The sequence below is a fragment of the Phyllopteryx taeniolatus genome, chromosome 11 (assembly GCF_024500385.1).
Source record: "Phyllopteryx taeniolatus isolate TA_2022b chromosome 11, UOR_Ptae_1.2, whole genome shotgun sequence".
NCBI lineage: Eukaryota > Metazoa > Chordata > Actinopteri > Syngnathiformes > Syngnathidae > Phyllopteryx > Phyllopteryx taeniolatus.
In genome coordinates this window covers 144,934-158,705 of record NC_084512.1, presented here as the reverse complement: position 1 = coordinate 158,705, position 13,772 = coordinate 144,934, and the positions used below count along the sequence as shown (strand labels likewise).

At 43.6% G+C, this 13,772-nt stretch overlaps 1 protein-coding gene across 16 annotated transcripts in view; it reads left to right on the top strand.

Moving 5' to 3' along the window:
• Window positions 1-13,772, top strand: part of vps8 (VPS8 subunit of CORVET complex) — a 280,747-nt gene that overhangs the window by 188,909 nt on the left and 78,066 nt on the right. For all 16 annotated transcript variants that reach the window (XM_061788861.1, XM_061788865.1, XM_061788864.1 and 13 more), the window contains 3 exons: window positions 4,545-4,627; window positions 5,059-5,143; window positions 5,303-5,401. In XM_061788861.1, coding sequence (XP_061644845.1) covers window positions 4,545-4,627; window positions 5,059-5,143; window positions 5,303-5,401 — 267 coding nt within the window. The remainder of the gene's footprint in view (window positions 1-4,544; window positions 4,628-5,058; window positions 5,144-5,302; window positions 5,402-13,772) is intronic.

Genomic DNA, 13,772 nt, shown 5'->3' with positions numbered 1-13,772 from the left:
GGTCTCCTTGGCAGACAGGACCTCAGGGAGTACTAAAAAATAGGCTGCTTTAGAAAATCTGCCCACCGCGGTGAGAATGACTGTGTTACCTCTGGATGGAGGATTGCCAGTGATGAAATCCAGGGCTATGTGGGACCAGGGCCAGCTGGGAATGGGCAACGGGTGGATCAGTCCATAGCAGGGCATAGTTGATTTCTTGTTTTGGGCACAAATAGTGCATGCAGTGATGAAAGAATGCGTGTCAGTCTCCATGGTCGGCCAGAAGCGCTGGCGCAAAACAGCCAGTGTTCTACTAATCCCTGGGTGGCACATTTGACGGGATCTGTGGGTCCACTCCAGAACATGGGTGCAAACAGAATTGGGGACAAATAGATTATCACCTTGTGCCTTTCTGACCAGGGATTTGATCTCCCAATCTATCGCTGCCACAAACAGGTAGGAGGAACAATGGGTTCTGGGTCCTCCCTGTGGTCTTACTGTCAGAGAATTGGCGGGACAGGGCATTTGGCTTGATATGGTGTAAGACAGTGTGAAGTGGAACTGACAAAAAAAAAAAAAACTGCCCACCTGGCTTGCCTTGGATTTAATCTCCTGGCAGATTTGGGAAGCTTCCAAATTCTGGTGGTCGGTCCACACTAGGGCTGTCACTATCGGCTCTTTTTTATACTGAATTATCCTATAGATATTTCGTCAGCAAACACCCCCCCCCCCCCAAAAAAAAACAAAAACAAATCAACGAACATGCATTTTATTCTCGTTTAGGAGGGCTTGAATTCTACTGCATATCTTGGTACTGAGTGTATGATATAAACTGCAGAATTTGAAACAATAAAATCAGCCTTTGCTAAACAGTTAGCCTTCGCGATTAGCATTAGCATGCTAATGAGTCACATTTTTGGTTTAAAAAAAAAAAAAAAACGCTAACTGCCATTCAGCTCACTCATACATCATGTTATATGTGCATTACACATCTAATAGTGTCCTTAAAATCACTTACAGACGCTCATCTGTCGTTTTTATCAATGTTTTTCACCGACCCAACAGTGCATCTGTCAGCAACAAATGTCCGTGCGTTAAACATAGAACGTGGCCGAATGGTTCCGGATTGCGCAAATTGGTTCCAGTTGTCGCAAATTTGCTTTTATTAATATATATTTTTTTTTGCCTCGAGGCAGTAATTTTTGCGTCGACCAATTTTTGTGGCTAGCCATTGTAAGTCACTGATCATCGCCTTCATGGTACCAAAAAGGCTACACTTGTTACCATGCTTCTTACAAGTGTCACAAATGGAGGACGAGGGGTGCATTAGCGAAGGCGATGTCAGAGCCATGCTAATTTCTAAGATTTTGTGTCATGCAGTCGCAAAACAAGTGATTTGGTGAAACAATACACTTGTCACATAGGTCTGGCTGGATCTGTGTTTTCGCGGAGAGTAACCAACTTTGAACAAAATAATAGGCCAATTAATACGTGTTTAGAGTTATAAATATAAAATAATACACATCCACACAGGATGAAGCGTCTGAACCGGAAATTAATTAGTACGTCACTGCATACGTCACTTCAGAACGTGGGCAGGTTAAAAGTATATTATTATCCATTTTCTACACCGCTTATCCTCACTAGGGTTGCGTGTATGCTGGAGGCTATCCCAGCTATCTTTGGGCGAGAGGCGGGGTCCACCCTGAACTGGTCTCCAGCCAATCGCAGGGCACATAGAAACAAATAACCGCACTCACATTCACACCTACGGACAATTCCATGTTTTTGGGGTGTGGGAGGAAACTGGAGTACCTGTAAAAAACCCACGCAGGCATGAGGAGAACATGCAACCGTGAGGCAGACGTGCTAACCAGTCGGTCACCGTGCCGCCTATATTAGTATTATTCATACATATTTAAGAATAAGATAACCTTTATTAGTCCCACAGTGGGAAATTTTGCATAGTTTCAGCAATAATTGTGGATCTAAATATGTAATATCAATAGTATGCCCCTCATTTTCCTTGTGATAATACTCCATAGAGTCTCAATGGGGTTTAGATCCGGCAAGTTGGCTGGCCAGTCAAGCACTGTGATGGCATGGCCATCAAACCAGGTTTTGGTGCTTCTGTATGGGCAGGGGCCAGGTCCTGCTGGAAGATGAAATCTCCATCTCCATACAGATCCTCAGCAGAAGGAATCATGAAGTCCTCTAAAACATTCTGGTAGACTGTTGCGGTGACCTTTGATTTAAGAAACACCTGCACTGGACATTGCACCCCAAATCATGACTGACTGTGGATATTTCACACTGGACCTCAAGCAGTTTGTGTTCTGTTCTTCACCCGTCTTCCTCCAAACCCTTGGACCTTGATTCCCGTACGAAAGGCACACTTTATTTTTATCGGAAAAGAGGACCTTGGACCACTGGCCAACAGTCCAGTCCTTCTTCTCCTTGGACCAGTTGAGGCGCTTCCTATGTTAGCTCAGGCTCAGAAGTGGTTTCACCCGAGGAACCCGACAGTTGTCGCCCATATCCCGGATGCGTCTGAATGTGGTGGTTTTTGAAGCTGTGACTCCCACCTCATTTCACTCTTTCTGGAGCTCTGCTAAATTCTTGAATCTTTTCTGTTTGATAATCTGCTGAAGCCCACGGTCATCTCTTTTGCTGGTGCATCTTCTCCTGCCACATTTTGTCCTTCCACTAGACTTTCTATTGATATGCTTGGACACAGCACTCTGTGAACAGCCAGCCTCCTGACCTATGCACTTTTGTGGCTTACCCATCCTATGGAGGGTATCAATGATGGTCTTCTGGCTAGTTGTCAAGTCTGCAGTCTTCCCCATATTGAATCCAACTGAGACAATTGAACCAAACCGAAGCAATTTAATGTCACCTGGGGAAACCTGCGTAGGTGCTTTGAGTTTCGAAGATGATTAGTGTGTGACACTCAGCTTAAAATATTTATGGCCTGCAACGTTTGGGCTGATTTCTTCATAGTATTCTAATGTTTTGAATTCCTGATTTTGTGGGTTTTATGAGCTGGAAGCCCAAATTATGTAAAAATAAACAAATAAATCCTTGAAATTGTTAAACCTGTGGGTCCTGAATCTATAATCTATGAAAGTTTAACTTTTTGAATGGAATTATGGAAATTAATAAACTTTTCCATGATATTGTAATTTTCTTGAAAAGGGTCTGTATATAAAGACACACCTGTGTGTGTGTGTGTATTTTTGTGTGTTTGTGTGTGTGTATCGACCCTGGTCTGGTCCCGGATGTCCATGCGATGTTGCAGAGCCATGTCAACCAGGACAGCCCCACGTCATCAAGAGCATTAAGGAACTCCAGGTGGATGTCGTCCACCTCTTTGGTGATCTCAACCCCAGAGATAGGAGAGGCTGCCTCTGAGTCCCCAGACACTACTTTCTCATGAAGACGTCGGTGGAATTGAGATGGTCTTCGAAGTATTCGGTCCACAATGTCCGGAGTTGAGATCCGCAGCTCTCCATCCCCACTCTACACAGTGTTGATGGTGCACTGCTTCCCCTTCCTGATGCGCCAAATGGTGGACCAGAATTTCCTTGATGCCATCCTGAAGTTGTTCTCCATGGCCTCACCGACCTCCAACGACGCCCGAGTTTTTGCCTCAGCGACCACCAAAGCTGCATTCTGCTTGGCCTCCCGGAACCCATCAGCTGACTCCAGAGTCCCCCAGGCCAAAAAAGACTCCTTCAGCTTGACAGCATACCTCGCCACGTGTCCTCAAATGGGTTTTGGGATTGCTGCCATGACATGCACCGACCACCTGACGGCCACAGCTCTGGTCAGCTGCCTCAACAATGGAGACTCAGAACGTGGCCCACTGGACTCTGTGTCCCCCGCCCTCCCCAGGATGTGGTCAAAGTTCTACCGGAGTTAGGAGTTGAAACTCCTTCTAACAGGGGCCTCTGCAAGACATTCCCAGCAGACCCTCACAATACAGTAAGCCCCTGCCCCACTCTTTTCCCAAGTGTCCAAGACTTGCGGTCCGATGACACGATCACAAAGTCTATCATCGAACTGCGGCCTACGGTGTCCTGGTGCCAAATGCGCAAACATGGTATTTGTTATGGGCAATCCGTGATGAGCACAGAAGTCCAGTAAAAGAACACCGCTCGGGTTCAGATCGGGGGAACCCTTCCAGGTCTCACTGTTTTATATATGATATTTTTCATTATATAATAATTATTACTCACTTGGTCCACTCATAGAGCTACTCTAATTTATTAAATTGGTGAGTTACGGTGATGTTATTAGTCTATAATTCATGTGTGCATACAATTACTACCATGTTTAAAAAATAAATAAAGCGAGCAGAATATGTGTAAAATAAGACTACTGTATATGCCATGAAGTTAAATTGCAAGTATTCATCAAAATGATCTGGGTCCTTAATGTATCTGGGTCTTTGTTCGGATTGAGGACCTCTGTACTCTGCTTTGCAATCTACACACATACATGGGATTTTCTTGACAATGTAATGTGTCACATGATTGGGCTTTACTGTTCTCTGTTTCAAGGTTCTGCTGCAGCTGCTCCAGGTTGGAGGTGTGGTCCAGTTTGATGAAGAAAAGCTGTTGACTTTGTCACAGAGAGCCAACTTGTGAGTAGCTGACAACAACCAAAAGTTTGTATCAAATAGCATGGGTAACAAACAAAATATTAAATTTCTTCCTCAATGAAATAGTATTGGGAAAATACACATTAGTAAAAAATACAACAGTGGTAATAAGAAATTCATGATAGGATTAAAGTGAACGTTTTCCTCAGCATTCAAGCAACCAGCTTGTGCAATCATAGTTAGAAAGGCTGTACAACCAACTCATTCACACATTGAGAGCACAGCATCAAGGGCATCTTGGGGTTCAGAAACTGTAACCGTGGATGTCTGAGTTGGAACTGAGGCATTCCATTAATAACAACCACATTAATATGAATAAAACAATTATTACAGCTAAATTATTAATATATTTAACAAATGTATTAACTCATCAGTTGCAATTACTGTTTGTGTTTCCTTGCCTTTCATTCCAGCTACCAAATTTTGGAATTTCTTTATGAGAAGAAACATATGTATGACAAGACCATTGACTGCTACCTAAAAGACCCTCTGAGAAAGGTAACATAAAATGACTGAAAAAACATGGCTTGAAATTCATAAATTTGTTTCAGTAAATGCTGTCATTGACTTCCTAAGTGTTAGATTTGTTGTCTTGTGTTTTTGAGATATGAAACAAAAATGAAGATTAGCCCTTTTAATTATTGACTTCACATGAAGGGGGAGATCTTCAGCTATATCCACGAACTGATGTCGATGGCAAGCCACAGTTCTGAGGAGAAACAGGCAATCAAGAACAAAACACTGCAACACATACAGGTCAGTTCATGTGCATTGATGAACTCAGGGTTTTCCAAAACAAAAAAGATAAGTCTCCAATACTGATATTCTCTCTTAATTTGTTGTTGACTTTATCTTTGAGTCATTTTGAATATGGAATATGCTTTTGTCATCATGAAATGGGGGAAAAAAAGATAATTTAAAAAAACCTGTGTATTCAGGGCATCAACTAATGTAACTACATTTTTTTAAATTACAGTTCACTTTGGCAGCGCAAATAAATGTTTGAAGTATTATATGTTAATGCTCAAACGTGACGAGCTAGCTTTCGAAAAAAAAAGTAACATGGTTCATTCATTGCAGGCATTTTTTTGGGGAAAAAAAAAAAGCCCCAAAAAATATTTTTTACCTATGAAAGGTTTTTCCCAATTCGGAGTTCCCTTGTTGTGATTGTACGACGTGTGTGCAAGCGTATGCAGCACAATGTGCAGGCATCCCTGGAGGGCTATCGAATCTTTTTAGAATTGAATATCCTCTAGATATTTCGTCGAGTAATCGGCGAGCAGGTGTGGGCATGCTTTCACACAACATCCGACCTCGCGGTGGGTCCCTTGAAAACCAGGTGCAGTGTGTAAGCACCTTAACACAAATGAGTCACATGATTGCTAGGGAGAATTAAAGATTGGGCCCAATTTGGGCATTTTCACTTTGGGGTGCTAGGTGTAATGTTTGTGGCCAGCAGTTTAGACATTAATAGGGGTGTATACATGGAACCTTCTCTTCCAATTATAATTATTTTAGAAGCCCAAACTGAATGAATATGCTCCATATAAGCACCTCGGAATAAACAGGCTGCATTTTGAAGGGAATATAGAATACTTTATATTGTAATATGTAATTATAACTAGTTTGGAAGGTAAGCAAGGATGTGTATTGAGTAGAATCAGATAGGGGGTAGGAGTATATTGCAGGAAGGCCCCCCCCATCAGGGGGTATTTGGAGACAAATAAGAAACAGATGTCAAGAAAGGAACTGCAGGAAGCTACTATAAACATTGAATGCAGGAATGTGAGCCGGAATCTGCAGGCGACACCTGGAGGAGAAGTCTGGAGCCAGATCAGGTCCGCAGAACAACGATGACGTCAGATTACGGACCAATCAGACGACAGCGATTCCATACTGGCCTGTTTGAAACATTGTATAAGTCTGGGGTAGAGTCGGATAGTTTTTGTTCGACTTATCTGCTAAGGATAAGATAGTCACGGACCCAGAGCTCTGCAAAATGTATAGACTCCTCTGTCAGGAATAAATTGGTTGGTTTTTATACATTGTTGTGAACGAAGTTCTTTCACGAAAACGAGCACGCTTGGAACAATGGGAGTAATAGGAGATTTTAAAACACAGGTTCCTTTAAATGGTGAGCCCGACGTGATCCTGGAAGAACATTAGATAAAAAGACAGCGGAGCGGACAGGAATTCAGTTGGACTGCAAATCTCCCCGGTGCACCGAAATAAAAAAGGTGAGCAGAAGCCTGTTTGATTATATCACGAATTCTGCACATTGGAAATGGCGAAATTTGATAGACTTGTGGTACAGTTGTTTTGTTGTCAATAGTTAATAAGACGTTGTGTTGTTAAAATTGCATAATTAGAGGTCAGGGTAACGGAGGACCTGACGTCAGGGTAACAAGGTACCTGACAAACCAGGATAATAGAAAATCCTGGGAGGAAGTAGGGTAACAAGGGACCTACTTGTCCCGTCGTAGACTGACTTGAAATCGGACGCGGTTTCAAATTGTAAATTTTCATTAGACGTTGGGTATTTTGGGACCCCCAAAAACCGATTTAGAATAAGATGAGTGTGCCACCAAAACTTGGGGTTGTGAATTGGACAGTCGAGTGTCGAGGTAATGAATGTGATATGTGTCGGATTTGTGGATTGAAATAGAAAGGCAGAAAAAGAAACAAACAGGATTAAGAAGTGTGTGGGCAAAGTGGAAAAGAAAAAGGAATGTAAGTTGTTTCACGTAACAGAGAGGTTATTCTGAAAGGGAAAAAAAGAGGAAGGAAAAGTTGGATGCTGCAGGGTGGAGAGAGAAAAGAGATTTGAATAAGAAAATAGAAGAGAATGAAAAATTGAGTATAAAAATGTATGAGATTTGTCTGGGGTGCCCTGCCATGGCAGCTGTTCAGCGAAAATACTTTTCCGGAAATACTTCGCATTTACATATAAGAATTGTAAGTTACAATATACGCGGGTCCCCCAGGGCTGGAAGCTCAGCCCTGGGATTTTTAATCAGTGTTTGCGAGAGCAATTAGCTGATATGAGTATGCCAGAAGGCTCTCTGTTGGTTCAGTATGTAGATGATTTGTTGATTGCAGGTAACTCGACTGAAACCTGCTTAAAAGCAACACATACTGTGTTGTCCCGACTTGAGGACTTGGGGTTCAATGTGTCAAAAAAGAAACTTCAATGTTGCAGACGACGCGTGACGTTTTTGGGGCGGGTGATCTCAGGGAAGGGCTCGACCCTGAGTAATTCGCACCGCTTTTCCATTTTGACTTATCCCCGACCGACTAATGTTAAGGAAATGCTTTCTTTTTTGGGCCTTTGCGGCTATTCCCGTGGCTTTATTCCTGACTTTGCGGTTAGAACACGAGCTTTAGGGGACCTAGTAAGGGTCAAAGGCATGCGTAACCTCCATGCTAGCTTGGACTGGACAGACAAAACTGAGAAGTTGTTTACCGACCTTAAAAGAGATTTGGCCGCAGCGACTCACTTAGCCCAGCCTGACTATGACCTGCCTTTTCATTTAGATGTTTCAGTGACCGAAGGTACAGCAAACGGGGCTTTGTTCCAGAAGATGGGCGGTAACAGACGGGTCCTGCTTTACGTCAGCGTCTCTTTGGACAAAATAGAAGTAAGACAACCTATATGTGCGGCATATGCTGCAGCTGTGGCCACATGCATTAATAAGACGGCACACATTGTTATGGGACATCAACTCTTTATTCTTACTCATCATGGGGTGACAGCATTCGTGGCCTCAGCAGCGTTCACAATGTCACCATTACGTCAGCAACGCTTGATGACGACCCTCACCCAACCCCATATTGTATTCCTCCTCTCAGGGATCAATATGGCTGATATTGTTTCCAGTTCTGGAGAACCACATACCTGTCAAGATCAGGTCATGTGGGATTTGAAGGCCCGCCCCGATTTGTCCTCAGCTCCTTTTTCAGGTGGTCGGGTGTTATTCACCGACGGCTGCTGCTGGAGACGCACTTCGGGACCGTTACATGCTGGGGCAGCCGTCGTGGAGGCCCTGACCCCGGGAGACCCAAATTCTGACTTCTACATGTTATGGTCCACAAATGAATTTGTGAAACCCTCCGCTCAAGCTGCGGAACTGCTGGCCATGTGCAGGGCACTAGAGTTATCTGAAGGTCAGTGTGTTACTATTTATTCTGATTCGGCGTATGTGGTAGGATTGTTTGTTTGTTGATCTGGCTGCATGGAGACGACAGGGTTTTGTTACGTCCACTGGTGACCCAGTGGCCCACGCAGAGCTGATTCAACGACTGAGTGAGGCTATTGATAGGCCAGTGGAGGTGGCTGTGGTCAAGTGTCCAGGACATGCGAAGCGGGCACTCTGGTAGCCCGGGGGAATGGCGCAGCGGATGCGGCGGCGAAAGAAATAGCAGGCTATCGAAAGGATGCTGAAGGTAACTATGTTGTTAAACGGGATCAGTTGATTGACTTTCTCCCTGCAGTGACAGTTGATGTGGTGCGCGACCTCCAGGAGGCGGCGCCAGAGGAAGAAAAGTGTAAGTGGCAAGAGACAGGTGCCGATTATGATGACAAGGAGAAGCTGTGGTTTGGCCCGAAAAGAGGACCTAGGAGACTGATGTTACCTGCAGGAAAGTTATGTGTCAATGCTGAAAAAGCTGCGCTTTTGGTGGCACCCTGATCTTCTGCGTAGGGTAAAAGATTTTTGTGTTTTTTGTGATATATGTCAAGATTTCAGTGTTTGCCCAACAACGAAGAGGGAATTGCAACACACTGAGATGGGCCAAGGCCCGAATTTATGTGGTGGTAATGGACCGAACCGACAATGGTGGTCCCAGTCCAAAGCATAAGGTACTTATTAATAATTGTCGGCACTTTTTCTGGATGGCCCAAAGGCTATCCTTGTGCAAAAGAAAACGTGCCGTCTGTCGACAAAGCGCTGGTTAACCATTATATTCCGACGTATGAGTTTCCACAAGTAATCAGATCGGACAAGTGATTCTACTTGTCCCAAACATGTCCTGCACAGGCCTCTATTGTAAAAAAAAAAAAAAAAAAAAACGTGGACTAAGTGTGAATGGTATAAATATTCGGTGTCAGGATTATTGCAACAATTTGTGGACAAGCGGAGAACTACCTTTTGAGCAAAAAGGTAATAGTGAAGCACCATATATAGATTAATAAATACAAGTTAAGTCTTATTGAGGAAATAGCAAACAGAATAATCTGGGATGTCCTTCTGAGACCCAGAGCTCTGATATTCGCAGGGAAGGGGCACCATATGGTTTATGACAGGACACAGGCGTCCTCAGCTGGGGGGGGCAGCTTTACGACAGGCGTGTGTGAGTTTTACGAGTTTATGGTATTGCAAGGGCCAGGGAGATTTACAATAGGATCGTTTAATTAATGCAATGGATAGAAGCCTGGTCTGTAGTGGTTAAGGTGTTATGGTTCAACCAATAAGTGTGCTGTGTTCAGTTTTGTCTGTGTGGTGTATGTGAGAGGACATTCACTCCTGGGTTCAGGTTAATGTTATTGTCTGTGAAGTCTCGCTTGTCATGTCATGTTAATTGTTTATGTTTTGTGTTTAATGTTTGTGTCGTCTTAATTAAAAGCAGAAATGGAGCACTACTGAGCTGGCTGACAGGAGTAGTGAAGATGTGATCACGTGTAAGAGACTATAGACCTTTAGTTACCAAGGAAGTGTGACTGACGAGAGAATACGGTCTACAGACTGTTGAATGACTGATTTGTTGAAATAACTTTATTTTACAGGACGCCCAGGAGGATGGAGCTTGATAGTGTATTGGATGATGTTGGTGTGCTGACTTAACGCTGATTTTATGTGATTCTTGGTTTATTGACATGAACACTTTTGTGAGACAAATTAACAATTGGTTGGGGAATAATATCAATGTTGGGTGACAATTGCCAACTTGTCCCTTCTCTGGAGTATGTATACAGGAATGATGTAGTCCATCCCTTTGGCACGGGTATCTTTTGCAGAGTTGTGATTAATTTATATAAGGGTTTGTTTGTGTATGGTGTTGTGTGTGGATACTGTGTTTTGGTGTTAAATTAGTCATTTAACAAAGGGGGAAATATGTACATCCTGTATGTCTGGTCAAAGAAGGTTATATACCAGTGTGGTCGCCTCGGTAACGCGCTCTCTAGTACTTGCACGCTGCCAGAACTAAGACAAGGGCGTGCAAAATCCTCTCGGACCCTCCGCACCTGGTCACCAGCTCTTCCAGCTCCTTCCCTCAGGTAGGCGCTACTGATCAATGCAAACTAGAACTAGCAGGCATTCCAACAGCTTCTTCCCTCTTGCAATCAACTTCTTAAAAACCTAACCTATAATTCCATTACAACAAGCTGGCAATTTTTTTGACTTGAGTTTGTTGACACATTTCTGCGGGGCCATTTATACATTACTTGTACACTCACTGTAGTTGTCTCGCCACGCTGCACTATTTGCATATACTGACCACTCATGCCAGAGTAGCATCTGCTCCATTTGCACACTCATTGAGGAGTATCTGTAACATTTGCACAGCCAACATTGTCCCAGATTATCGCACTATTCGTCACTTTAAACCGCATACACTCCTTGAAGTCTCAGCGCCCCCTTGCACAATGGTCATTGCACCGGTCTATTGCAATATTAGTCATTCGAACTGCTCTAAGTGGTAGAGGACTCTGCATCTTTTTGCACAATTGTTTTTTGTCAATGTCTCTGTCTCCAAAGTGTTCTGTAAATTGACTGTCTGTTGTACTAGAGCGGCTCCAACTACCGGAGACAAATTCCTTGTGTGTTTTGGACATACTTGGCAAATAAAGATGATTCTGATTCGGATGACTCTGGTGATCTCCCTGATTATAGTTACAGGAATCTATTTTGAACCATAGGTTCAAAGCGAACGAGCAGGTGGATTGTGTTACAGCTGGAAGCAGGTGATTATCCACTCGAAACCGGGATACTGGGAGCCGACGAAGAATAGAAATTGGCGGTGGATGGACAGGATCAAATTGGAAAGAGGAGACTTGTCCTCAGGTTTGCTCTCAAAGCCTTTGAAGAGAAGAACCCCCACTGCCAAGATCTGCAGCTGCCGTTGAAAGAGGACGGGGAGACAATGAGCGCACTCGCTGCCTCGATCGACGTCTTTGTATCCCCTTCACAAATTTTTTCAATTTGCTGTGTTTATATTAGGTTTTGTTGAGTATTGTCGTGAAATAGGCTGCAGGTATAGGGGTTGTTGAGCTTCTGATTATCAGATCAACTTGGGGGATTGAAGGGAATATAGAATACTTTATATTGTAATATGTAATTATAACTAGTTTGGAAGGTAAGCAAGGATGTGTATTGAGTAGAATCAGATAGGGGGTAGGAGTATATTGCAGGAAGGCCCCCCCATCAGGGGGTATTTGGAGACAAATAAGAAACAGATGTCAAGGAAGAAAGGAACTGCGGGAAGCTACTATAAACATTGAATGCAGGAATGTGAGCCGGAATCTGCAGGCAACATCTGCAGGCGACACCTGGAGGAGAAGTCTGGAGCCAGATCAGATGGTCCGCAGAACAACGATGACGTCAGATTACGGACCAATCAGACGACAGCGATTCCATACTGGCCTGTTTGAAACATTGTATAAGTCTGGAGTAGAGTCAGATAGTTTTTGTTCGACTACTTTATCTGCTAAGGATAAGATAGTTACGGACCCAGAGCTCTGCAAAATGTATAGACTCCTCTGTCAGGAATAAATTGGTTGGTTTTTATACATTGTTGTGAACGAAGTTCTTTCACAAAAACGCGCACGCTTGGAACCACGGGAGTAATAGGAGATTTTAAAACACAGGTTCCTTCAATTTGAATGGAATTTCATTAGGTTTCACAGGGGTGGAATATTCCTTTTGCCAAACGGATCAGAACAAAATTTTAGTCATGTAAACATTCAAACCGATTGGAGCCATGCAGCGCTCCATCTGCACATGCTCCGTCTTAATGTCATGGTTTACGCACATAACTGTCGGCTTCCAACCAGAGCTCGTAAATGTTTTTAACAACTTATAACTTATTTTTACCAAGAAGTTGTTTTTTTTTAATACAGTGTTAAAACAATCCCAAAAAACTGTGGTAAATAGACCAATCTCCATCTTGATAAATGACGTGAGGTTCACGTCAATGTGTGCATTTCACACGTCTCTTTTCGTTGAATGAGTACGCATGTATACAGTACACCTAATTGGAATAGATAGATCCATCCATCCATCGTCATCCTCTAGCTCTTCCAAGGGGATCCCGAGGTGTTCCCAGGCAAGCCGAGAGACACAGTCTCTCTAGCGTATCCTGGGTCATCCCCGGGGTCTCCTCCCGATGGGACGTGCCTGGAACACCTCAGCAGGGAGGCGTCCAGGAGGCATCCTAAACAGATGCCCGAGCCACCCCATCTGGCTCCTCTCAATGTGGAGGATCAGCGGCTCTACTCTGAGCCCCTCCCGGATGACCGAGCTTCTCACCTTATCTGTAAGGGAGAGCACGGACACCTTGCGGAGGAAACCCATTTCGGCCGCTTGTTTCCGGGATCTTGTTCTTTCGGTCACGACCCACAGCTCGTGACCATAGGTGAGGGTAGGAACGTAGATCGACCGAGGAGCTTTTTAACCACCTCGGTGACCTCATCTCCAGAAATAGGAGAGCTCGCCTCAGATACCCCAGACTCTGCTTCCTGATGGGAAGGCGTGTCGGTGGAATTGAGGAGGTCTTGGAATAGATTACATCACATGTAAACAGTTGTCCAGAGATCTTCAATTGGAATGATTTCAATTGGAATGACAAAAAAAGTTTCCACTGTTGAGTTATTTAGAAGGGACAGTAAATTTACTGTTACAAAAGCTGTACACTGACTACTTTACTTTGTAGCAAAGTATAATTTCTTCAGTGCTGTCCCATTAAAGGATATAATCAAATATTAACAAAAATGAAAGGATGTGCTCACTTTTGTGGGATACTGTATGTAAAGTGGGGTAACTCCGTCTGCTCCATTCAACATGTGCAAAGGCATCATGAGGTTACCATTTTGTCTGCCTATTGCGTTAATGTTCAAGTGGGTTTTATTGTG